Here is a 27,324-nt window from a genome sequence, read left to right as displayed (position 1 = left end):
GACTCCAGTGCAATTAGAGGCTCTTTCCTCGTGATTCAGATGTTCATTTCCCTCACCCCCACAACACCCAGAGTCAGGCATCTACCTACTCTATTAGGCTTAGTTGAGTTACCAGTCTAGAGTGAATTTCTTGAGTCAAAGTCAATGACATTCATTCTATACCTTTAGCATCCATCAACATTTTTGGTATAATGGAAGGCCTTGAAAATTATTGTAGCACAGAATGGGTGGCTGGCTGGATGATGAATGGTTATCCAAGAAGCTGATGTCTCTAAATACTTCCATAATCAGACTGATACAAGCTTCAGGGTTTGGAGACCTTTGGTTTCACTCTCTTACCAATATTGCTTTATGAACCCAGGGATAAAATCACCATGGTGAGGGGGGAGGATCCAAGATGGCTGAATAGAAACAGCTCTGGAGTGCGGTTCCCAGCAACAACAAGGCAGAGGAATTTCCAAACAAATTTTCACTAACCACAGACGAGGAGATTCCAGGGCCGAAAAGCGCCACGAGTTTTCAGCACAGCGGTTTCAGCTGGTGCCAGCTTGGCACACAGAAATGCACACAAATCTCGGTGGCTGTTTCAACTGGCACCTGGAATGCCTGGGGGACAGAGCTGCCCATTCAACTGAAAGGGAGGTGGCAGAGACAGGGAGCCAGGCGATTTGGTCCAGCAGGTACCACCCCCACAAAACAAGCAATCTGAAACGCTCTGGACTGAGAGTTTTGCAGCAAGCACAGCTGGACCCAGCACAGTCCCGCTTAGTCAGGGGAAGGGCAACCAACACTACTGAGGCAGTCTGCCACTACCCAGGCAGTTCACACAGCAGCTGGGCAGAGCCTGTGGCAGCTCAGCAACACCTCTGCTGGCAGACCGTCACTAGACTACTCCATGTGAGGCAGGGCATCTATGAAAAAAGTCAGCAGCACAATAGGAAATTATAAATAAAGCTGTCCTTCCTAGGACAGAGCATTTGGGAAAAGAGGCGGTTATGATTTCCACTGCAACAGACTTAAAAGTACCTGTCCAGCATCTCTGCATGGAACAACGGAGCTCCCAGCACAGCACTTGAGCTTCTATAGGGGACAGACTGTCTCCTCAAGCAGCTCCCAACCCCGATATACCCAAAGAGACACCTCATAAAGGAGAGCTCAGGCTGACATCTGGCAGGTACCTTTCTGGGAGGAAGACAACAGAAGAAACAGGCAGCAACCCTTACTGTTCTGCAGCCCACACGAGTGATCCCCAGGCAAGCAGGGTCTGGAGTGGACTTCCAGCAGTCCTGCAGTGGAAGGGCCTGACTGTTAGAAGGAAAACTAAGAAACAAGAAGAAATAACTTCATCATCAACAAAAAGGAATGTCCACTCAGAGACCCCATCTGAAAGTCACCAATTACAAAGATCACAGGTAGATAAAGCCACTAAGATGGGAAGAAACCAGCGCAAAAAGGATGGAAACACCCCAAACCAGAACGCCTCTCCTCCTCCAAAGGATCACAACTCCTTACCAGCTAGGGATCAAAGGTGGATGGAGAAGGAATCTGATGAATTGATAGAAACAGTCTTCAGAAAGTGGATAATAATAAACTTCTCTGAGCTAAAAGAACATGTTCTAACCCAATAAAAAGAAATTAAGAATGTTAAAAAAAGGTTTGATGAAATGCTAATGAGAATAAAAGGCTTAGAGAAGAATGTAAATGAATTAATGGAGCTGAAAAACACAACAAGAGAACTTCGCGAAGCATACACAAGTTTCAATAGCCAAATCGACTAAACAGAAAAAGGGTATCAGAGACTGAAGATCAACTCAATGAAATAAAACAAGAAGACAAGAATAGAGAAAAAAAAGTGAAAAGAAATGAACAAAGCCTCCAAGAAATGTGGGATTATGTGAAAAGACCTAATCTACATTTGATAGGTGTACCTGAAAGTGATGGAGAGAATGAATCCAGGCTGAAAAACACTCTTCAGGATATTGTCCAGGAGAACTTCCCCAACCTAGCAAGGCAGGCCAATATTCAAGTCCAGGAAATACAGAGAACACCACAAAGATATTCCTTAAGAAAAGCAACCCCAAGGCACATAATCGTCAGATTCACCAAGGTTGAAATGAAGGAAAAAATGATAAGGGAAGCCAGAGAAAAAGGTCGGGTTACCCACAAAGGGAAGCCCTTCAGACTCACAGCTGATCTCTTGGCGGAAACTCTGCAAGCCAGAAGAGAGTGGGGGCCAATATTCAACATCCTTAAAGAAAAGAACTTTCAACTTAGAATTTCGTATCCAGCCAAAGTAAGCTTCATAAGTAAAGGAGAAATAAAATCCTTTATGAACAAGCAATTGCTGAGAGATTTTGTCACCACCAGGCCTGCCTTACAAGAGCTCCTGCAAGAAGCACTAAAAAAGAAAAGGAACAACCGGTACCAGCCACTCCAAAAATGTACCAAATGGTAAAGACCATCAACACAATGAAATAAATGCGTCAACTAACAGGCAGAACATCCAGCTAGCATCAAAATGGCAAGGTCAAATTCACACATAACAATATTAATCTGAAATGTAAATGGACTATAAATACCCCAATCAAAAGACACAGACTGGCAAATTGGATAAAAAGTAAAAATTCATCAGTGTGCTGTAACCAGGAAACCCATCTCAGGTGCAAGGACATACACAGGCTCAAAATAAAGGATGGAAGAAGATTTCTCAAGCAAATGGAAAGCAAAAAGAAGCAGGAGTTGCAATCCTAGTCTCTGATAAAATGGACTTTAAACCAACAAAGAGCAAAAGAGATAAAGAAGGACATTACACAATGGTAAAAGGATCAATGCATCAAGAAGAGCTAAGGATCCTAAATATATACACATGCAATACAGAAGTACCCAGGTATATAAAGCAAGTTCTTAACAACCTACAAAGAGACTTAGACTCCCACACAATAATAGTGGGAGACTTTAACACTCCACTGTCAATATTAGACAGATCAATGAGACAGAAAATTAACAAGGATATCCAGGACTTGAATTCAGATCTGGACCAAGTGGACCTAATAGACATCTACAGAAATCTCCACCCCCAATCCACAGAATATACATTCTTCTCAGCACCGTGTTGCACCTACTCTAAAACTGACCACGTAATTGGAAGTAAATCACTCCTCAGCAAATGCAAAAGAACAGAAATCATAACAAATAGTCTCCCAGACCACAGGGCAATTAAATTAGAATTCAGAATTAAGAAACTAACTCAGAAGCAGACAGTTTCATGGAAATTTAACAACTGGCTTCTGAATGTCGACTGGATAAACAATGAAATGAAGGCAGAAATAAAGATGTTCTTTGAAATCAATGAGAATGAAGACAAAACGTACCAGAATCTCTGGGACACATTTAAAGCCGTGTCTAGAGGGAAATTTATAGCAATAAATACCCACATGAGAAGCGAGGAAAGATCTAAAATTGACACCCTATCATCAAAATTGAAAGAGCCAGAGGAGACAGATCAAAAAAACTCAAAATCTAGCAGAAGACAGGAAATAACTAAGATCAGAGCAGAAGTGAAGGAGATAGAGAAACAAAAAACCCTTCAAAAAATCAATAAATCCAGGAGCTGGTTTTTTGAAAAGATCTACAAAATAGACAGACTGCTAGCCAGATTAATAAAAAAGAAAAGGGAGAAGAATCAAATAGATGCAAAAAAATGATAAAGGGGATATCACACTGATTCCACAGAAACGCAAACTACAATCAGAGATTACCACAAACAACTCTATGCACATAAGCCAGTAAACCTGGAAGAAGTGGATAAATTCCTGGACACTTGCACCCTCCCAAGCCTAAACCAGGGAGAAGTTGAAATCTTGAATAGACCAATAACAAGAGCTGAAGTTGAGGCAGCAATTAATAGCCTACCAACCAAAAAAAGTCCAGGTCCACACGGTTTCACAGGTGAATTCTACCAGATGTAGAAAGAGGAGCCGGTACCATTGCTTCTGAAACTATTCCAAACAATCCAAAAAGAGGGAATATTTTCCAAATAGTTTTATGAGACCAACATCATCCTGATACCAAAACCCGGCAGAGACTCAACAAAAAAAGAAAAGTTCAGGCCAATATCTATGATGAACATAGATGTGAAAATCTTCAATAAAATACTGGCAAACCAATTGCAACAGCACATCAAAAAGCTTATCCATCATCATCAAATAGGCTTCATTCCAGGGATGCAAGGCTGGTTCAACATATGCAAGTCTATAAAAGTAATTCACCATATAAACAGAACCAAAGACAAAAACCACATGATTATCTCAATAGATGCAGAGAAGGCCTTCGACAAAATTCAACAGCTCTTTATGCTAAAAACTCTCAATAAACTAGGTGTCAAAGGAACATATCTCAAAAGAATAAAATCTATTGACGACAAATCCACAGCCAATATCATACTCAATGGGCAAAAACTGAAAGCATTCCCTTCGAAATCTGTCACTAGACAAGGATGCCCTCTCTCATCACTCCTATTCAATATAGTATTGGAAGTTCTAGCCAGAGCAGTTAGGCAAGAAAAAAAAAAAAGGGTATTCAATTAAGAAAAGACTAAGTCAAATTGTCTCTATTTGCAGACAACAAGATTGTATATTTAGAAGACCCTATCATCTCAGCGCCAAATCTTCTTAAACTGATAAGCAGCTTCAGCAAAGTCTCAGGATACAAAATCGATGTGCAGAAATCACAAGCATTTCTATACATGAATAACAGACTAATAAAGAGCCAAATCATGGGCAAACTCTCATTTACAATTGCTACAAAGAATAAAATACCTAGGAATACAACTAACAAAGGATGTAAAGGACCTGTTCAAGGAGAACTACAAACCACTGCTCAAGGAAATAAGAGAGGACACAAACAGATGAAGAAACATTCCATGCTCATGATTAGGAAGAATCAATATCATGAAAATGTCCATACTGCCCAAAGTAATTTACAGATTCACTGCTATCCCCATCAAGCTACCAATGATCTTCTTCACAGAACTGGAAAAAAACACCTTAAACTTCATATGGAACCAAAAGAGAGCTGGCAGAGCCAAGTCAATTCTAAGCAAAAAGAACAAAGCTGGAGGCATCACGCTACCTGATTTCAAACTATACTACAAGGCTGCAGTAGTCAAAACAGCATGGTATGGTACCAAAACAGAGATATAGACCAATGGAACAGGACAGATGCCCTGGATGCAATGCCACATATCTACAGCCATCTATCTTTGAAAAACCTGACAAAAACAAGCAATGGGGAAAAGAGTCCCTGTTTAATAAATGGTGTTGGGAAAACTGGCTGGCAGTGTGCAGAAAGCAGAAATTGGACCCCTTCCTGACAGCTTACACTAAAATTAACTCCAGATGGATTAAAGACTTAAACATAAGACCTAACGCCATAAAAATTCTAAAAGAAAGCCTAGGGAAAACCATTCAGGACATAAGCATAGGCAAGGACTTCATGGCTAAAACACCAAAAGCATTGAAAACAAAAGCCAAAATAGACAAATGGGATCCAATTAAACTCCAGAGCTTCTGCACTGCAAAAGAAACATTCATTAGAGTGAACTGGCAACCAAGAGAATGGAAAAAATTTTTGCAATCTACCCATCTGACAAAGGGCAAATATTCAGAATCTACAAAGAACTAAAACATATTTACAAGAAAAACAAACACACACATTCAAAAGTGGGCGAAGGATATGAACAGGCACTCTTCAAAAGAAGACATATATGAGGCCAACAAACATATGAAAAAATGCTCATCATCACTGGTCATTAGAGAAATGCAAATCAAAACCACATTGAAATACTATCTCTTGCCAGTTAGAATGGCGATCATTAAAAAATCTGGAGACAACAGATGCTGGAGAGGTTGTGGAGAAATAGGAATGCTTTTACACTGTTGGTGGGAGTGTAAACTAGTTCAACCATTGTGGAAGACAGCATGGTGATTCCTCAAGGACCTAGAAATAGAAATTTGATTTGACCCAGCAATCCCATTACTGGGTATATACCCAAAGTATTACAAATCATTCTATTATAAAGACACATGCACACGTATGTTCATAGCGGCACTGTTTCCAATAGCAAAGACCTGGAACCAACCCAAATGCCCATCGACAATAGACTGGACAAGGAAAATGTGGCACATATACACCATGGAATACTATGCAGCCATAAAAATGATAAGTTTGTGTCCTTTGCAGGGACATGGATGAATCTGGAAACCATCATTCTCAGCAAACTGACATAAGAGCAGAAAATCAAACACCGCATGTTCTCACTCATAGGTGGTTGATGAACAATGAGAACACATGGACACAGCAGGGAGGGGAGCATCAAACACTCAGGTCTGTTGGGGGGCGCCAAGGGAGGGATAGCTGGGGGGTGGGGAGATCGGGGAGGGATAACATGGGGAGAAATGCTAGATATAAGTGACAGGGGGAATGGAGGCAAACCACATTGCCATGTGTGTACCTATGCAACAATCCTGCATGATCTGCACATGTACCCCAGAACCTAAAGTACAATAAAAAAAATCACCATGGTGAGAAAAATGAGAAGGAATAAGATTCTCTCATGTGTATATCTGCTATTTTTTCTTGTGTAACAAATCGAAAAAACACAAGAGCATATCCTCATCTCTACTGCTATGGTCTTAGAAATTAGCTTCTGTACCTCCACTCACTACTTGCTCAATCTCTGGCTCAGTTTTATCATTTTCTCACCAATTCCCTCTGGGATCAGCCATATCCTAGGTTAATAATTCAATTCTGGGACAACAGAGCTCCTTGCTCACCTCTGCACATTAATGAGAAGATTGTAACACAGTCACTCATTAGTAAGTAGAAATAAAGTCTAGGTTTAATGGACATGCTACTTCCAGTGATACAAAGGAATCCTTGAAGTATTTTTAAAATATAAAGAGCTTTAGTCCATCTGATTACTTGGACAGGATGGGAAAGGATTAACTTACTTTCAAACCACTTGGGTTAATAGTAACATTATTTGTGCAATATAAAACCAGTTTCAGTTAAATATCAAGAGGTTAATTCTATTAAATAACTTATAAATTTTGTTAGTACAATCATTAAATGGTAAATCAAGTAAGGAAAAATACTTTTTCTTGAGTAAATGTTAAGCAAATGGTGGTAAACATATAAACCCCACTGGTGACTTCTGCCTCTTTGTAGTATTAATATTGCGACTATTTGAGTTTTGACTTCATGCCAGAATGATAGGTGCTTTACACATATTATCTCTAATCCTTTCAATGCTGTAAATTAGGTTCTATTTTCCCTAATTCACAGATGAGAAAACTAAGTTTCATAGAGGTTAAATAACTTGTCTTGGATTGCACAGCTAGGAAAAGCCTCCTGGAAATCAAATTTCACTATATAATTAATAAAATTAACATCTGACGTTGACCTAATCAAGGAATTTAGTGGAAGAGCATGCTTGACAAGTGATAGAGTAGGTTCCACGTAAAACCAGAAAGTAGTTGAGGTCTGACGTCAGCACCTTCAGCTTTTTGATAATGCTCAGTACAGGACTGGGCCACCATTCTTTTCCTCTTTCCTCCACAAGTCTAGTCTTAAAGAAAATCACAATAACAGAGCTATATACCTCAGTGAACTTAAGTTTTGCTATTTCTCTTAGGGAGATCAGAAGTTTTAGCCTCCCTCTAATTGTTAATAAAATGTTTTCACCATGTTATGAGGATTTCAGGTGTAAGTTAGTAAGACACAGCTGTGTTTTGAAGGGCCTGCCTTTTGTAGATGATATTCAAGAAGATACAACTTTGTGTATGCAGCAAAATTGGCTGCATAGTCATCTGTGTATTAGTTATTCTGTAGATAATCACTCACTGATTATTTATTTGTTGAATACCTTCAGTATGTCAAGCTCTATTGTTGCAAGATAGACTACACAATTTGGAGGTCTCAGTTCAAAGTTAAAATATGGAGTTCCTTGTTCCAAAATTAAGAATTTTAAGACAGCAACAGCAGAGCATTAAACAAGGCATACAGCCCTTCTAAGCTCTCCTATGTAACTGCGTAGATCACACATCCATGAAGCTGACCATGGCTGGGTGCTCAAGATGTAATGTTGAGTAGAAACTGCTCTTCCCCTCATGTAATTAATAGTCTGTTAAGGGAGACAGATTGTAAACCAATAATCACATTAAACAATTTGATTATTTGATAAAAATAAAAACACAGAAATAATTATATACCAAAATAATTACTCCAAAGGAAAAAAGTGAAGTTCCAGGAGATAGTTTATCAAGAAAGATATCTCAGTCTGTGCTCGGAGAAAATTTTCAGGAGAAGTAATGTTTAAAGGATAGGGAGAAATAAACTAGCTGATGAAGGGAGGGAGGTGCCTTCCAGGACAAGAGAGTATTTTATCAGAACGTGCTCAGGTACTATGGGGCAGGGTGTAGCATGTCATGGAATTGAAGTAAGCATTGTGTATGGAGAATAAAGGGGGAGTGTGGTGGGAGCCCAGACCAAAGAGATAGACACACCCAGACACTGAGCAAAAGCTGGCCTTATAGGCTTGTGTAAGGATTTCAGTCTTTATCTCAGGGACAAGGGGAAGCCACTAAAGAGTTTTAACCAGGGGGCTGAGAGTAAAGGGTCTGAGATTGAGATGGGGAGAGAGTAGATACAGAGCCACCATTTAGAGGGCTGCTGTGGCAACTGGACTAGAGATAATAGTGGCTTCGCCTGGGATAATGGCCAAGGTGGTGGGAGACGTGGGGAGTTCTTTGGGCAAACACATACAGAAAGGAAGGAAAAACAGAGGCTTGGAGAACTTCTGGATGAACTTGTATAAGCATGATGCTGGCAGAGGAAGTTTAAAATGAGGACCCAAATCACATTTGGCTTGGCCTCACCCATCCTAGAAACTATTTAGAAAAATGAGATAAATAAATATTTTAAAGCACGAGAAAAAACAAAACAATTCCCTCTTCTACAAACCCATCTCGCTTTGAGGAGGAGAAAGATCAGTGATTTTGTTTAGTCCCTTGAGTAATGAGAGCTGTGGGTGGTCAGAGGCTGAAGCCTCCTCTAACTCTACAGGAGCTGGATTGTACTAAAATGTCAGATCAGTCTAGAAGGGAAATGAATTGCTAAAACAGCTGAAATGCAACATTTTTGCTGTGTTCTCCCTTACCTAAGGGACAGCCATGGCTTTGCAACTGTTAACTTTCCTTGAAAAGGAATTCAGCCCTCCTCTGAAAGATCTGCAGAGACATGAAAGCTGAAAACCAAGTTATTCTTGCAAAGGTCTTTAAGTAAAACTGGTTGCTAGAAACAACAACAAAACTACCCTTCCCTTGACATAGTCAATTCAAAAAATTGTAATGGAGCCTTCTTAGCTTTTAGATTGAGCAACAAGTGGATAAGAATAAACCAGAATCAAATAGCATAGCAGGAGTTCCTTCTTCCTTTTATTTCAATGCCCTTGCTTTCTCCCAACTATGCTCCCAGACCTCCTACATCTTTTTAGATGCTTTTGTTTCCTAGGGATTGAATGCTTACTTCCCTGCTGAAGGAATCATCTCAACTTGTTATTCTCCTTAGATTTTACAAAACCAATGTTTATAATGTTAGGAACAAATGTGTTTGGAATTGGGAGTTTTAAGCTCTCTGTTAATGCACAGTGCTTTTCGGCAGCCGGCCGACTCCTAGTAAACCTGGCCTCACAAGAGGTCACCAGAATTAGGTACTAGCTGTGTGCCAACCATGTACTAAGTGCAGCTTATGAACACCTATTACATTGAAACCCACCCAGTATTCAGTTAGTAGTATGGGTGACTTGGTGAATTAAATTCATAATGAAATCCTATGAAAATCTCTCCCTCTCCACTGATCTATCACAATTGCTAAAAAGCTCAGCTAACAAGTCTGTGTGTGATAGTTCAGTATAGTGCACAATCTGCTTTTCTTTGATCTTACTGCTGCAGAGAAACGGCAGGAAGTTGGGTACAAAGATTGAGAATAGGAGAGTATAGACTAAATGCAGGCTGTTGACCTTTAAAAAAACTGATGCCAAATCATACTAGAAGAATGTTATACAAATATTTATTTTATAAGTAAAACAAATCTGAATGAATGCTTTATTTTTTCCACATATACATAATTTCGTCATCTTAATTAGAGCTGTATGCTTTGGGATTACATTAAAAAAAGCAGGATGTCTTTTTGCCTGTTCTCCCTGATATCGAGAAATTGATTACAGATTTTATAAACTGATTTTCCTCAGTGAGGAAATTTCTTGTCTAATTTTACCGTCCCATTCCTAAAATCATCACCTCATGGATCTCCATTGACGGAACTGCATATGTGCGCATCTCTCATTTGCATCTCTTCCTGATATTTACAAAACCTCCCACAATGAAAGGAAGGAAAGTGATGCTCATTGATTGGTTTTCTGCTCACCATCAAGGTCTAGGATCAGGAAGTCTGAGGTTCCACTTGCTGCAGAGACACAGTAGATGGCAGTGTGCAACACAGAAGTATGAGATTCCCAACTGTCTCAGCCTCGGATGGGCAACTGACTGGGAGGAGGTTGAATCTCTGGTAATGGATATGGTTTTTTCAGCCTAGTCAGAGAGAGGGGTTGCTCTCCTAGGAAATGCTTTTTCTGCATAAACTTGGTTTTGCTGATTCAGTCAACTGCGGTTATTTTGACTACTATGACATCAAAGAAGGTTAAGCTTCTTTAATTTAAGCCTGAAAAATGTCTGTACTTTAAAACTCTACTTCAATGCATAAAATAATCTTTATATGATATGCTAACCTCCTTGTGCTTTATATTTTATTAATTGTTTAAAAAGCAGATCACTCTGGATAACTTACACATAAGCACTCTGGACATTTCATAAGCACATGTTGGATATACCAGGACTTGGTGGTTTGACTTTTCAGTGTCATGGGTGGACTAATATGAATACCTCCATATACTCTCAAAGGCCACATCTAATTAGGTGGCTGTGTTGGACATTCTAAATTATTCTAAATTTTCCCCCAAATTTAGTAGTAATTCCTCAATAGCCTTAAAAGATATTTAAACTTTTTTTTATTATAGAAGGCACAGGAGATTGGGGTCGTTTTGCTGAATATTAAAATTACTTTCTTAATATAAGCAAATAAATCATTTCTAATATGATATTTATTATTAAACCTTAGCAAAAGAGACCTTACTCAGCACCAGTAACAGATATTTCTAAAAAGAGAATTTTCCTAGAATAAGAGGTCTTAGAGGAAAGAAGATGTGTTGTATACAAATCATACACAGCACTTAATTACACTGAGATTTAATCATTTCAATAGACACACAACCACACACATTTTCTCAAGTCTTCCCTCCCAGCTGGATTTATGTCTTCTGATTGGGGACTTTGCTCTGATCTCTGTTTTACAGTGTTTGGCTTGCCTAGGCTTTCCTACTTGGACTAATGTGCTCCATTGTATTTATCTTTCCAGACCTCTTATTCATTTAGATTTCAGAGTTCTTTCCAATTCCATGGTCTCCTGGAATTCCCAGCTTTGGCTTTTCCTGGCCTGACTCATTCTGCTGGCACCCAAGACTGGCCCAGTTAGGCTGAACCACTGGGCATTTTCAGAATTGCTACCATTTGATTAGAGGTCTTGGTATTCCAAACTTGGGTTGATTGCAGGGTTCTTTTTCCTCAGTGTCTGAGACACAGTTTTTTGGGGATTGTCTATCCCGTTGCTTTAAATGCTGGTGTTTCTCAGGGTTCTACTCTAGGCCCTCCTTTTTCTCTCTGTACAGTTTTCCTGGGTTATCTCAACCACTTTTCTGGCTCCCAGTTGCCATTTCACTTCCAGGCTGATCACTTCCAAGTCCTTGTCTGTAGCCCAGGTGCCTCACCTGACCTTCAGAACTGTAGGCCCCTCACATCTATAGAGACACTGACATGTCCCACTGGCACCTCCATAAGACCAACATTTCACGCTTCGTTTCCCCCATATATTGTTCTTCTCGCTTATCCCACTGATATCAGCATCCATATCTATCTCTAGGCCAGAAATCTTATATTCATTCTTGACTGCTTTTTCTTCATCCAAAGAATGACTGAGTCCTATTGATTCCAGCTCCTAAATATCTTGGGAAACTATTGAAATTTATTTTCACCAATTTCTTTTGCCGTTACTTTCTATCAGGCTACCATCACCATCATCTTTTACTTGGATCTCTGCAACAGCTTTCTTCTTCTTCTTTTTTTTTTTTTGAGATAGAATCTCCCTCTGCTGCCCCGCTGGAGTGCAGTGGCACGATCTCAGCGCACTGCAATCTCCACCTCCTGGGTTCAAGCCATTCTCCTGCCTCAGCCTCCCGAGTAGCTGGGATTTCAGGCATGCGCCACCATACACAGCTAATTTTTGTATTAGTAGAGATGGGGTTTTACCATGTTGGCCAGGATGACGTCGATCTCCTGACCTCATGACCCTCCCACCTCGGCCTCCCAAAGTACTGGGATTACAGATGCAACAGCCTTCTAACTGATTTCTATGACTTCAGCCTTGCTCCTTTGTAATCTATTTCCCATGCTGCAGCTGAATTATATCCCTTGAATGCCCATTTGATCATGTTTTTTTCTTGCTTAAAAAAAACAAAAAACTCACCTATGGCTGACTTCCCTTGCTCTGGATTCGTTCTTCTCAGCCATTAGCCCTCCACCTAGATTCCATTTTCTCTCCCTTTTTTTTTTTTTTTTTTTTTTTTTTTGAGATGGAGTCTTGCTCTGTTGCCCAGGCTGGAGTACAATCGTGTGATCTCTGCTCACTGCAACCTCTGCCTCCCGGGTTCGAGAGATTCTCCTGCCTCAGCCTCCTGAGTAGCCAGGACTACAGGCGTGCACCACCATACCTGGCTAATTTTTGTATTTTTAGTAGATTTGGGGTGTGACCATGTTAGCCAGGCTGGTCTTGAACTCCTGACCTCAGGCAGTCAGCCCACCTTGGCCTCCCAAAGCAGTTGGATTACAGGCATGAGCCACCATGCCTAGCCAATTCCATTTTCTCCTAATACTTATTCTGACCCTTTCAAGCTTGTGTGAAGCACTCTTTCATCTGCTCTATAGCATGATGTGCTTCCTACACCATTACATTGACAGAACATGTTGCATTTGCCAGTTTACTTGTCTCTAACCCTCACTAGTCTGCAAGTTCAGGAACTGTATTTAGCTTGCTCATCTATTATTCGTGGTAAGAACACATGATGAAAGAAACTCATTGCAAACTATCAATGCATGATATTTGTTGGACACTTCCTGTAGGACAGTCACGGTGATGGGTAATTGGAATTGTGTTAGGGTTGGAGGAAGGCTTGCTTAGGGAAATAAAGCTATAGCAATTATCTTTAATCCATTCATTTAGGATAGGTTCATTAACACTGCTTTGAAAGGTCTGTGATGATTTTAAGAAATAAACATTACGTGTATGAGGGTTCTGGAAACAGAATGTCTAAACACAAGTCAAAATACATTCTTCTTTGTTATATATGTGTAGATGTGATTAAAACGGTATATGTGTAACTAGCATTCCATTGCAACATACTATAGACAGTCTTGTCTATTTCATAACACTATTTCCTTTCTCATATGTTGGTCTTACCTCCCTTTATCATGCTATAACTTAAAGGGCATTGGCTGTGTCATTCCATGATTTTTTCTGGAGGGGATCCTACTACTTAACAGAGTACCTTAAATATCGTAGACACTCAATAGATGTTCATGTGCAAAGCTTGGGTGTTGCTGACTTGCCTGGTAACTTCTGAAGAAAGATATTTATTTTGATTCATTTATTTTGCCTAGCATCCTGACAATGAGCAGCATGCTACTAAGATGAAGTGTTGTGTTCAGATGATAGTTAATTGAAAGATTTCACTGCATAATTGAACGACTTGACTCTCAACTGAGTTCACAGGACTGTGCTGACTCTGCTAATTAGTTACTACCTTTTCTTGTTTTGCAATAATATCATGCTAGGGAACTCACTAATACAATTTTAAAAAAACTGAAGGGCTTTTCAGGCAGACAAGTACTGACAAGGACATTTAAAAGTATAGTGAAAGATTGGACACAGTGGCTCATTGTGCTGTAATTCCAGCACTTTGGGAGGCTGAGGCAGGCAGATTGCTTGAAGCCAAGAGTTTGAGACCAACCTGGCCAACATGGTGAAACCTTGTCTCTACCAAAAATACAAAAATTAGCTGGGTGTGGTGGCACACACCTGTAGTCCCAGCTACTCAAGAGGCTGAGGCACGAGAATCACTTGAACCTGAGCGGCAGAGGTGGCAGTGAGCCAAGATTGTGTTACTGCACTCCAGCCTGGGTGAAAGAGAGAGACTCTGTCTCAAAATATAAAATAAAATAAAATAAAATAAAATAAAAGCATAGCAGAGCTAATGAATCATACTTGTATATTCAGTTAGGATGCAAACTACAGGTATTGATCGACTTACGACCTATGCAACTTACGACCATTCAACTTTACGACCACAATCGCTAGCCACGACTGCTCCACGTCTGGCAGTGCAAATATTGCCCAGCTGGGCGTACGACAGTGCGGACCAGCTTCCAGCAGTACTACCATCTCCGTGTGCACCATTTCAACTGTACATGTAGCCTACTCAACTTACGACCAAATTGTGTTACGGCCGGTCTGCCGGTCCCAATCGTGGTCGTAAGTCAAGCACTGGCTGTATCAGTAAAATACAAGATATGAACCAGGCATGGTGGCTCATGCCTATAATTCTAGTACCTTGGGAGGCTGAGGTGAGAGGATTATTTAAGCCTAGGAGTATGAAATCAGCCTGGATAACATAATAAGACTACATCTGTATAGAAAATAAAGAAAAACTAACTTGGTGTGGTGGCACATGAATGTGGTCCCAGCTATGCAGGCGGCTGAGGTAGGGGATCTCTTGAGCTCGGGAGATCAAGGCTGCAGTGAGCTGAGATTGTACCACTGCACTCCAGCCTGGGCAACAGAGAGAGACCCTGTCTCAAATAAAAAAAAGATATGGCAGAAAATGAAGATGGGATTTAGGATTCTGGATTGCCAGATTCATGGATGAAGTCTGATGAGTTGCTATGACTGTTAACATAGCACAGACCCATAGTTCCAAGAAGGTAACAGAATTATGTCAGCACCTGTGTTAATTAAACTTTGATTGGATTAAATGCACAAAATAGAAAAATTATAAAATACACTGATTTAAACAAGATAGAAGTTTATTTCTGTCTCATGCGAAAGATGGCCAGAGGTAGACAATCCAGACAGGTGTTAGTAATACATCAAGACCACATGGCTTGGGGGTGGCACGAGACTTAAATTCATTATCCAAGAGGTTGAGATGATAATAGCACCTACCTCATAGAGCTAAGAGGATTTAATAATGAAAAACATATGAATAAACACCTGACATATATAAAATGCTCAACAGGTGTTATGTATTAATGTGAGGGAGCGGCAGATTACTCAAGTGATGAATAAATAGTAACTAACATTCTGATAACTTACATGGAGGGAGGATGAGGGATCTATGAGAGGACATCATGGGGGTTTATCACCTAGTTTGGAGGCTCTGAGAACACTCTTCTGAGAAACTCATGCCCCAGCTATATCTGAAAGATGAGTAGGTGTTAGTTGGGAGGCCAGCTGGGAATGGTTCCAGAGAACCCACTTGTCCTGGATTAGGAGGGGACACTGTAAAGAAGGGAAAGAAGGCTTGGTGTCTGCATTTCAGAAGATGAGGCTGAAGAGGAGCAGGGCCAGGGCCAGGAGGACCTGAAAGGGTTTTGGGTCCTTATCTGGAGAGCAATGGGAAGCCACCAATGAGCATCAATCAGATGGAGGAGGAAGTTACCACGAGGCTGGATCTCTGCTTGTATCTGGAGCTCCTGACTCCCAGGGGCTGATGTTCCCAGGTGGGACTGACTGTAGACAGCTTGCCTTGATGTACCTGACTGTAGACAACTTGCCTTGATGTACCTTGCATCCCAGAGTAGCGGTGGGGCTCAAGCCATTTTGAGAGGTTCATGGTGTGCATTTGATAACACATTGAATGCTGGAGAATTGGGTGGAAAGGGAGCTTATTTTGATCCACACTTCCTCGCTCACCCAAAAACATTCTGGTAGCCACAGACTAGAGGAGAGAATGTACGAATAATCTGAAAACACTTATATTTGGCTCTAGAAACCACAAATGCAAACAGCTCAAGTGGCATGGTCACCTGTGCGTCCGTATTCTTGCACTCCTGAAATTCCCTTGGATTTACACTGTCTCCGTCTGGCTCCTGCTTGGGGCCTGGGACCTACCAATGAAAGATGGGTGGGCCCACTTGGGGTAACTGAGCACTACTCATTTATCTGACAGTGGGTTATGGTCGTTGAAACTTACATAGGGACTCAGGTGAGAGCAAATTATTCTTGCAGATAATATGCTGTGATGAGGAAATCTGTTGTCAGTGCTTATACAGCTATGAGCATACCATGTGCATAAAATGCATGAACATTATTCAGTTTTTTCTCAATATATTTGACAAAAATATTTAGAGGAACAAAAATAAAGAAGGAGTTCATTAATAGAACCATAGTAGGAACTACATGTTACCAAATATGTAACTATGAAGTCTAATCATCTCTGGTTTTTACTGTAGTCTGTCCTCTAAAGCAAGTGTGGAAGTGGAGCATTCCGTATACCCTAATTGCCAAAAATATTCTCTTCATGAGATCTGCAAAACACAGCTCCTTTTGAAGAGAAGAGCCAGGGAGCTCCATTAGCAGGCTTTGGTGGCATTAATAATTCAGAGAGGCGCCCTCCATCTTCTTTGAGATAGACAGAAGGGCTCCTTTAATGTATAACCAGGCAGTAGAGAGGAGAGGACACAGGTTGGAGAGAAAAGGAGGTTGCACACCTGTCTCACACCAGGGGATGGAAGCTAATTGTGAAAATCTGCCCCACTACAGCTGCTGCCTTTTGAAAAGTGCAAACTGTGTTTTGAGCAAACATATCATTCCCTAGTAGGTATCTTAGATTCCTGACAGGTCTGATTATTTCCTCCTCCCCACTAGTGGCTGCATCTTATCTAGTTAGCCTGCATCAAAGTCGATTTCTTCTTTAATCAGGAAGCTATGGCAACAAACTTAGTTTGTGATTTAATCTCAACTCCTGGAAGCATTAATGATAATTAAAAATTATTCTAAAAATTAAAAAAATTTCATGCACATTTTTGATATGTTGTCATGAGAGTATTAAGATATCACAGCTAAGTGGCTTCCAATATTTCTAGCACTTGAAACTTTTTTTTTTTTTTTTTTTTTGAGACGGAGTTTTGCTGTTGTTGCCCAGACTGGAGTGCAATGGCATGATCTCGGCTCACCGCAACCTCCGCCTCCTGGGTTCAAGCAATTCTCCTGCCTCAGCCTCCCGAGTAGCTGGGACTACAGGCACGCACCATCATGCCCAGCTAATTTTTTTTTGTATTTTTAGTAGAGACAGGGTTTCACCTTGTTGACCAGGATGGTCTCGATCTCTTGACCTCGTGATCCACCCGCCTCGGCCTCCCAAAGTGCTGGGATTATAGGCGTGAGCCACCGTGCCCGGCCTGAAACTTTTAAAAAATGATGCTTCTCTCTGAATTCAGTTGTCCTGTAGTAATGGAGAATCTGGGAATCAAAGTGTGTATTTCTGGGAAAAAAATATTTCTGCTGGCAGACAGAAGCTTAGCAGCATGAAGTCTGTGTATGTTCAAGCCACAATCAGAGCTGGCTGAAAAATGTAAACATCAATAAGAAATGATGCCTGTTGCTATTATCAAACATCTGTTGAGGACCTATTAGGTGTTATTCAGTGATAGAGAACAGCCTGATTTGGATTCATCACTGCAATTAAATAAATTAAATTAAAAAGCGAAAAAACCTAATCATTATTGGAAAGAGGAAAAAAATGTTCCATATTTATCATACGTATTGGTTTTGAGATGGCAGGAGCCAAACAAAAAGATGGCTGGATGCACCATTAGAGTTTCTGGTTACCAAGAAACTAAGATTTGCTGCTGTCACTCAGAGTTATACAATTTGTAGTAGAACAATGATCCGTGAATAGATTAGAGAGGTCCTGGAGCTCCCTGAGACCTTTTTAGAGAATCTGCAGAATCCTCCCTTTTCCAACTAAGTATCTGTAAGAAGCCATTTTTTCCCATATATTTAAATCAAAACAACATATTACAACAGGTTCAGGAAAAGTAGATGTAAGAATCCAGATGTCTTTTATTTAGCAAAAATTGCAGAGGTTTGCAAACAGTCAAAACAATAGAACTCTTCTAAGTAATTGCTTTTGTTTTAGAAAATAGTTACTTGTTTAAATAAAACTATATTATTTATGTTAACGTACAATGGTTTTATTTTAATTAATTAAATAGAACTTAAAAAATTCTGTTTGTATTTCTAATGTAAATATGCAGAAATATAATTCATATGAACAAAAAGGTTTTTGGAGTTCTCATTTATGTATAAGAGTGCAAAGGATATCACCTCACACCTGTAAGAATGACTTTTTTTTTTTTGAGATGAAGTCCTATTCTGTCCTCCAGGCTGGAGTCAGTGGCATATCTTGGCTCACTGCAACCTCCACCTCCTGGGTTCAAGCAATTCTCCTGACTTAGCCTCCTGAGTAGTTGAGACTACAGGCGTACACCACCATGCCTGGCTAATTTTTGTATTTTTAGTAAAGATGGGGTTTTACCACATTGGCCAGGCTGGTCTCGAACTCCTGACCTTGTGATTCCCCCGCCTCAGCCTCCCAAAGTGCTGGGATTACAGGTGTGAGCCACTGCGCCCTGCCCTTGAATGATTTTTATAAAAAAGAGAAAAGATAACAAATGATGGCAAGGACATAAAGAAAATAGGACCCTTGTACACCATTGGTGGGAATGTAAATTAGCACAGCTATTATGAAAACTAGTATAGGGGCTTTTCAAAAAACTAAAAATAGAGCTACCATGTGATCTAGCAATTCCACTTCTGGATATATAACCAAAGGAAAGAAAATCAGTACATTGAAGAGATATCTGCTCTCCTTTGTTCATCACAGCATTATTAACAATAGCCAAGATATAGAATCAACATATATTCAACAACTGATGAACATATAAAAAAATCAAGATATTACTCAATGGGTGCATGCAAAAAGAAAACATGGTGCGTGTACACGATGGAATACTATTGAGTCTTAAGAAATGGTATCATTTTCAACAACATGGAACCTGGAGGACGTTATGTTTAGTGAAATAAGCTGGCACCAAGAGACAAAGACTGCATGATTTCGCCTATATGTGGAATGCAAAAAAAAAAAAAAAAAAAAAAAAAGAAAGAAAGAAAAAAGAAAAAAAAATGAACTAATGGATGGAAGCACGGCGTAGAATGGTGGTTACAGAGACTGGGATAGAAAGAAGATTGAAATGGGGAGATGTTGGTAAAAAGGTAGAAAATTTTCAGGTAGACAGAAGAAATACTCTTTGGAGATCTATTTTACATCATGGGCTATAATTAATAATAATATATAGCATACTTAAACATTGCTAAGAGAATAGAGTTTGAATATTCTCCTGTCAAAATGATAAGTATGTGAAGTGACAGATATGTTAATTGGCTTGATTTCATCTTTTCACAGTGTATAGACACATCAGACAATTAAAAAATAAATGGCAAATCTGGGTAAAGAATATATCTCTGTACTATTTACACAAATTTTCTGTCTGAAATCATTTCAAAATAAAATGGAATAAAAAATAAAATAATATTTTTGGATAATTAAAAGAGAATATAAGAATACTTGAGATTAAAATAAAAATAAAATGGAAGAAAGGATATTTTTGCTGAATGATTTTTGAAAAGAGTTTAAAGGGTCTTGAGATTAAAGTTTTAAAATCTGAGCTCCTGACCTTTGGCGATCTACCCGCCTCGGCCTCCTGTAATCTCAACTACTTGGGAGGCTGTGGCAGGAGAACTGCTTGTACCCAGGAGGTGGAGGTTGCGGTGAGCCGAGATCGTGCCACGGCACTCCAGCCTGGGTGATAAGCAAGACTGCGTCTCGGGGGAAAATAAAAAAAAGTTTGAGACCTGGTCCTGCTCCATTCACAGAAATGGAGATAGCACCAGGTAAAAATGAAGTCAAAGTTGTGTGTTCGGTCTTGCAAAACAACAGGAAGCCTGAGAAAGGAGAGGTTATTCAGAATGCAGTGTATCTTGGGGAAGAGGTTTATTCCAGCGTTCCTCTCTGCAATGGGACTTAATTCACTCTCCAAATCCCTTTTTGGAAGTTTGTGTCTTAGCATTCCTCTGTTATGAATTTTACTGCTCCTTCTGCTCTAGGTACAGACACCATAAAATTTATTGCTTACCCAATAACACTTTTGAGAGCAAAAAATGGTATTATTAATAATTACAGGACAATAGCCTTGCCTGGCTGCTGTCTTTCTTATCCTGTCACGTAAGTACCCCCAAGAGTGGAATTGTTGAGTCAAAGGCCATGAAAACTGTTGTAGATGCTCTCCACTCATGATTAAATCAGGAATAGTAACACCAGTGATTGCATTAGCCACGAGGTGATCAGGTTTCAACAGTGCATTTTTGTATTTGATCTCCAACACATTTTGCTTTTTAAAGTTGAGTTCTGAAATTAGAGACAAGACCAGATGGCAGTAGATTCACTCTAATTCAGAGAGCTATTAAGAAATTTTGATTTTTTTTGCTATAAAATTTTATTTGTACTTTAATGTCATCATCATAAACGGAAGGGTGGGTTGATGAGTTCACTCAGAATAGGGTGTTACAACCTTTAGGGCGGAGCCTCTGACTCTGATTGGTTGGCGAATGTTTTCCAGGCAGTATAAACAGGCCTGCTTACCTGTGCTGAAGCTCAGAGAGGAGCAGATGTCTTTAGTGGCGCAGGCTTCCTATCTTCAAGACTTCTCCTGGAAGTCTCCAAGTCAAGGTAACTTGTACCTTCTGTTTAAGCTGTTTCCAATGTCCTATTCTGTCTTAGGCTACAAACTGATTTTTTTTCCTTAATGCCTTTAACTATTGTATTTTAGAGGAAGAAGACCTAGTTTTGTCCTGTCTCGTGGAACTTTCTTCACCTTCAACTCTAACACTGCATTTTAAATTTTTATGTATGAATCTTAGGTCACTCTTTGCATGAACTTGTATTACCATGATTCTCTAGTAATTTAGTGTCACTTTTATATATAAACTACAGAACTGTTATTTAATTTTTGTTATTCATTAATTTCTTTTTTTCTTTTCTTTTTTTTTTTTTTTGAGACGGAGTTTCGCTTTTGTTACCCAGGCTGGAGTGCAATGGCGCTATCTCGGCTCACCGAAACCTCCGCCTCCAGGGTTCAGGCAATTCTCCTGCCTCAGCCTCCTGAGTCGCTGGGATTACAGGCAGGCACCACCATGCCCAGCTAATTTTTTGTATTTTTAGTAGAGACGGGGTTTCACCATGTTGACCAGGATGGTCTCGATCTCTTGACCTCGTGATCCACCCGCCTCGGCCTCCCACAGTGCTGGGATTACAGGCTTGAGCCACCGCGCCCGGCCCATCTTTTTTTCTTTTTTAAAAAACAACATGTCAATGCTTTTGGTGTTTTGGTCATGAAGTCCTTGCCTACACCTATGTCCTGAATGGTTTTGCCTAGATTTTCTTCTAGGGTTTTTATGGTGTTAGGTCTTATGTTTAAGTCTTTAATCCATCTGGAGTTAATTTTAGTGTAAGGTGTCAGGAAGGGGTCCAGTTTCTGCTTTCTGCAGATGGCTAGCCAGCTTTCCCAACACCATTTATTGAACAGGGAATCCTTTCCCCAATGCTTGTTTTTGTCTGGTTTGTCAAAGATCAGATGGTCGTAGATATGTTGTGTTGCCTCCGAGACCTCTGTTGAACCTGGAAACCATCATTCTCAGCAAACTGACAGAAAAGCAGAAGATCAAACACCGCATGTTCTCACTCATAGGCGGGTGTTGAACAATGAGAACACATGGACACAGGGAGGGGAGCACTACACACTGGGGTCAGTTGGGGGGAAATAGGGGAGGGACGGTGGGGGGTGGGGAGTTGGGGAGAGATAGCAAGGGGAGAAATGCCAGATGTAGGTGATGGGGAGGAAGGCAGCAAATCACACTGCCACGTGTGTACCTATGCAACAGTTTTGCATGTTCTTCAAATGTACCCCAAAACCTAAAATGCAATAAAATAAATAAATGGGAAAAAAACATGTAGTTTGTTGCATTTTAGGTTTTGGGGTACATGTGAAGAACATGCAAGATTGTTGCATAGGTACACACATGGCAATGTGGTTTGCTGCCTTCCTCCCCTTCACCTATATCTGGCATTTCTCCCCATGTTATCCCTCCCCAACTCCCCATCCCCTGCTGTCTCTCCCCTAGTTCCCCCCACGGATCCCAGTGTGTGATGCTCCCCTAACTGTGTCCATGTGTTCTCATTGTTCAACACCCACCTATGAGTGAGAACATGTGGTGTTTGATTTTCTGTTCTTATGTCAGTTTGCTGAGAATGATGGCTTTCAGGTTCATCCATGTCCCTACAAAGGACACGAACTCATCGTTTTTTATGGCTGCATAGTTAATAACTTTATTAAATAATATAATTTATTTATTATTTATGCCTATAACTTATTTATTAATTTATATTATTTGATTTTGAATTTAGACTATTGAAGAGTGCATTGTATACTGAGGGCTCCCAAGTGCTTCCAGAAGCCAATAAAAGATCATTTCAGTTTACTTCACGGCTAAGGAGTTAGCCCTCAAGGACCATGGCCCAAAAACTGCAAGCAGAGTTGACCTGTCCAATTTGCCTGGATTTTTTGTCTGGTCCCATTTCTCTCTCTTGTGCACACATTTTCTGCTTTGACTGCCTTCAGAATTGGATGCTAGAAACCCATGATTTGAAAGTGATGTGCCCCTTGTGTCGAGTAATAGTGGAGACACCTTCTTTGGAAGAATGGCAAGTGAGAGCCATAGCACTTATTGCCAAGCAGCATGATTCTGTATTTGAGAAAACTCTGCATGTGAGGAATGAGCTCCAGCGTTACTGGGAGGATGTGACCCTGGATGCAGCCACTGCCAGCTCTCACCTTGTCCTCTCCAATGATCTGAGAAGTGCTCAGTGTGGGACGATCCACTACGAACTGACAAAAGATTCCAGGCTGACCTGCGTCCTGGGTACTCCCTGCTTCCCCTCCGGCCAACATTACTGGGAGGTTAAAGTGGGAGAGGTGAAGTCGTGGTCCCTTGGCATCTGCACGGAGTTGGCTGACATAAAGAGCAGTGATTTATCCCCTGAGCATGGCTTCTGGATTATTAGCAAGGAGGCAGGAGCAATCCATGCTAACGCCAACCTGGAGAGAATTCCTGCAAGCCCTGGCCTTCACTGTGTGGGAATTTTCCTGGATGTTGACTTGGAAGAAATCCAGTTTTTTGATGTTGAAAATAATGCCCACATCTATACGCATGATTCTGTCTCCTCTTTGGAGCCTTTGCGTCCATTCTTCTGTCTTGAGCTGCCGAGAGAAGGGGAGAGTGGCACTGTCCTGACCATCAGCCCCCTGAGAAAATAAGCCGTTCCTACAAGCTTGTGAAGAGGTGAACCTGAGTAGTCAAGGCAATCCTAAACAAAAAGAACAAAGCTGGAGACATCACAATACCCAACTTCATACTACACTACAAGGCTACAGTAGTATAGTTTGTATCAGTACCAAAGCAGCATGGTATTGGTACAAAAACAGATACATAGACCAATGGAACAGATTAGAGAACCCAGAAACAAGACCACATACCCACAACTAATTTATCTTTCACAACCTGACAAAAGCAAGCAGTGGAGGAAGGATTCCTTTTTCAGTATATAGTGCTGGGATAACTGGCTGGCCATATGCAGAAGATTGAAACCAGACCATTCCTTACGCCACATACAAAAATCGACTCAAGATAGATGAAATATTTAAATGTAAAACCCCGAACTATAAAAACCTTGGAAGACAACCTAGTCCATACCTTTCAGGACATAGATTGACAGATGGGATATAATTAAACTGAAGAGCTTCTGCACAGCAAAAGAAACTATCAACAGAGTAAACAGACAACCTAAAGAATGAGAACAAATTTTTGCAAGCTATGCATCTGACAAAGGTCTGATATCCAGCATCTAAAGGGAACTTAGGTTTACGAGAAAAAAACCAAACAACTTCATTAAAAAGTGACAAAAGACACTAACAGAAGCTTTTCTAAAGAATACATACATGTGGCCAACAATCATATGAAAACAAGCTCAACATCACCGATTATTAGAGAATTGCAAATCAAAACCACAATGATGTACCATCTCACACCAGACAGAAAGGCCATTATTAAAACATCAAAAAATAACAGATGCTGGTGAGGTTGTGGAGAAAAAGGGACCCTTATAAACTGTTGGTGGGGGTATAAATTAGTTCAACCATTGTGGAAGATAGTGTGGTGGTTCATTAAAGACACAAAAACAGAAATACTGTACATTAAAAAAAATAAAATAAAATAAAGAAACTGCTTATTGCAATCGCCCAAATCTTTGTTCTCCTTAATATTGGGATTTAGAACTTTCTGACAAATCTGGTCTTGCTCTTTTCATAGGAAACAACTAGGAAAAAAAATTTCTGCCCCTTAAGAGGTTACTGTCTTTGGGCAGCCTGCAAATATTGGCTTAGAATTTGGTAGAATGCGGTTTGCTTCTCATAGGTGGCAGATTCTGTTGTGCCTCTAAAATGTTCGTATAGATGCTGCATGCAGCCTGGTCTCAGCCCTTAGCATGGGGGCTCATAGGAACCTCCCTTAAGGGATAGCTGTTTTTTCCTCCTTGCCTAATTTTTGGTCTCTTCCTGCACCCATGCTGCATGGAGTGCAGATGTTTGGGCCACAGGGATGAGGGGCTGCCAAAGGGCCTGGGAGAACAGTGAACTGGAATGAGCCTACACTCCGACAGCCCTGGGACGCTTACCTCCATCTTCATCAATGCGATAAAGAAACCCCATGAGGCTATAAACCCCTGTATAACAAACCTGTGCATGTACCCCAGAATTTAAAAGTTAAAACAAGTATCCTATATCTCAGTGAAATTAAATGCTAAATATTTGAGGGGATTAACCTGATTTGATCATTCCACAGTGCATACATGTATCAGAACATTACACAATACCCCACAAATATATACGTTTATTATTTGTCAATTAAAAACAAAACTTAATAAAGGAATAAACCTTTCCATTTTAAGCCACTGTTACATTTTTTGTGTTCTGCCTACCTTTGAACTTATTCCTAACTCCTGTTCTATTGTACCAAGATTCCTGAAGGCCTGTTGGGCAGCCTAAAAAATGCTTTTTGTCTTGTCCTCAGCTCTGGTCATTAGAACTTTGGTGAGTGTCTTCCAAGTATCTCACAGTTTGCCCTTGGCTTCCTTCTCCTTCCTTTCTATGATCAGCTTCAGTAAATGAAAGAGTAGAAGTAAAATGTGCCTCAGTTGTATTTTTTTAATGGAAAATTTTAAACATACAAAAATAGACTAGTATAATGAATTCACGTGTACCTATCACTCAGCTTCAATAATAGCAACAATAGCTAACTCCCTGCCCTCAGATTATTTAAGATCAAATCTTACACATCATATCATTTCATTCATAAATTCTTGTGACTATCTCTAAATGAAATGTATTTAGGAAAATGTAATTACGATGCTACTATCATACATAAAAATGAATAATTCGTTAATATAATCAAGTATCCAATCAACATTCACAATCTTGTCTGATTCAGCTGTGACGGTTTTAATTTAAGCAGTTCCAGCTTTTCTGAATTGGCCTAAGGAGCGTTTGCTTACATTTGACTCTCTGTGTTTTCTGTATTAAGATTTCCAACCTCAAAATAGGCAGGTACTTTTTTTTTCCAGTTTTCAGTACTCAAGAAACCAAATAGGGCTCGCCTCACTTCCTCCTCATCCCCAAGTCATTATACCACCCTAACATCTGCCTGGGGCTCCTGGGCATCCCTGCCACAGTCACCCAGGTATAGTTTGCTTTAAGGGCACTAATGATCTTAAAATTCAACTTTCAGATTTGCATCCAGGTGAAAATGTGAAAAATTCACATTCACAGGTATCAGGTATTCGTCACATTCTGAGACATGTTACTTAGAGCATCTCGGTTCTATGGCCTCCTCTCTTGGTTCTGGAGTAGCATTGCCTGAAGATTGTTTCTATTTTCCTCAGTAATAAGGGAGTAACTTCTGGGATTAGCAGCAAGATCCACTCTTCACTGAACCTGTGGGGTCTTAGTGTGGGCAGATTAGCCGCGGTGTTCTCCCTCAACAAGTGAAGACATTCCTTTTCAGGAAATTGCATTAGGGAGCATAGGTTTGTGGATGACTTTCCAAATCAATAGCAAAGTGAAAATTAATCTATATTTCTTTCTAAGAGAATTATTTAAGTGTCAAAGACTAAGGAAATCCTTTGGAAAAAGTGAAACATTCATGCAAAAAGCATCCCGTTTATGGTTTTGCCACTAAAGTTAGCCATAAATTAGATTGGAGGTTTTATCCAATTATGTTTGAAAAATTACTTGATTCGGTTCAGTTGAAGGAGTTGTGTTCAGTTGCAATGATCATCTAACCTTTGTTATAGCTAATATAAAATTAAACTAATATTAATTGGTCTTTAATTGTTTAAGATGACATTTCAAACAGCATTTTTATCATTCTTCTATGAAAAAGTTCTCCCTCTTTCAACTTTATTTTTCATAAATATTTATAATCATTCATGTGCTATATGCATATTTTGGGATTTTTTTTTTTTTTTGTGCTTCAGACTTTTTAAACCAGCTAATAAATGCATAGGGTCCAATATTTAAAATGCTACATAGTGAAACTCTTTCCTGATACTCCCAATTTATTCATTCTCCCTCAAAACGACTCCTGTTACCAATTTCTTGAGGATTCTTGATATTCTATATGTATATGTATGTATTTCACTATATATAAATTTCATACTGCATATACATTATTTTGTACCTTTCTTTTTTGCTTGACAATATTAAGGAGATTGACTTCAGTCTTTTTTCAGGACTCAGATAATAAAGACTTTTTGTATTACTAGTCAATTTTGTGCAACAATTCTCAATCAGGTTTATAAGCATAAATTTT

At 39.9% G+C, this 27,324-nt stretch overlaps 1 protein-coding gene across 1 annotated transcript; it reads left to right on the top strand.

Annotated features, from left to right (window-relative positions):
• The first annotated feature begins 21,014 nt into the window (after positions 1–21,014).
• RFPL4B (ret finger protein like 4B) lies at positions 21,015–23,821 on the top strand. Its single transcript, XM_032274464.1, has 2 exons — positions 21,015–21,073; positions 22,808–23,821. Exon 2 carries the CDS (start codon positions 22,914–22,916, stop codon positions 23,715–23,717), a length of 804 nt encoding a protein of 267 aa, XP_032130355.1. The 5' UTR covers positions 21,015–21,073; positions 22,808–22,913; the 3' UTR covers positions 23,718–23,821.
• The last annotated feature ends 3,503 nt before the right edge of the window (positions 23,822–27,324 follow it).

The sequence above is a fragment of the Sapajus apella genome, unplaced genomic scaffold (assembly GCF_009761245.1).
Source record: "Sapajus apella isolate SASKATOON/1434 unplaced genomic scaffold, GSC_monkey_1.0 scaffold6, whole genome shotgun sequence".
Lineage (NCBI taxonomy): Eukaryota > Metazoa > Chordata > Mammalia > Primates > Cebidae > Sapajus > Sapajus apella.
The sequence above is the reverse complement of the archived record's forward strand: the minus strand, read 5'-3'. Positions and strand labels throughout refer to the sequence as shown.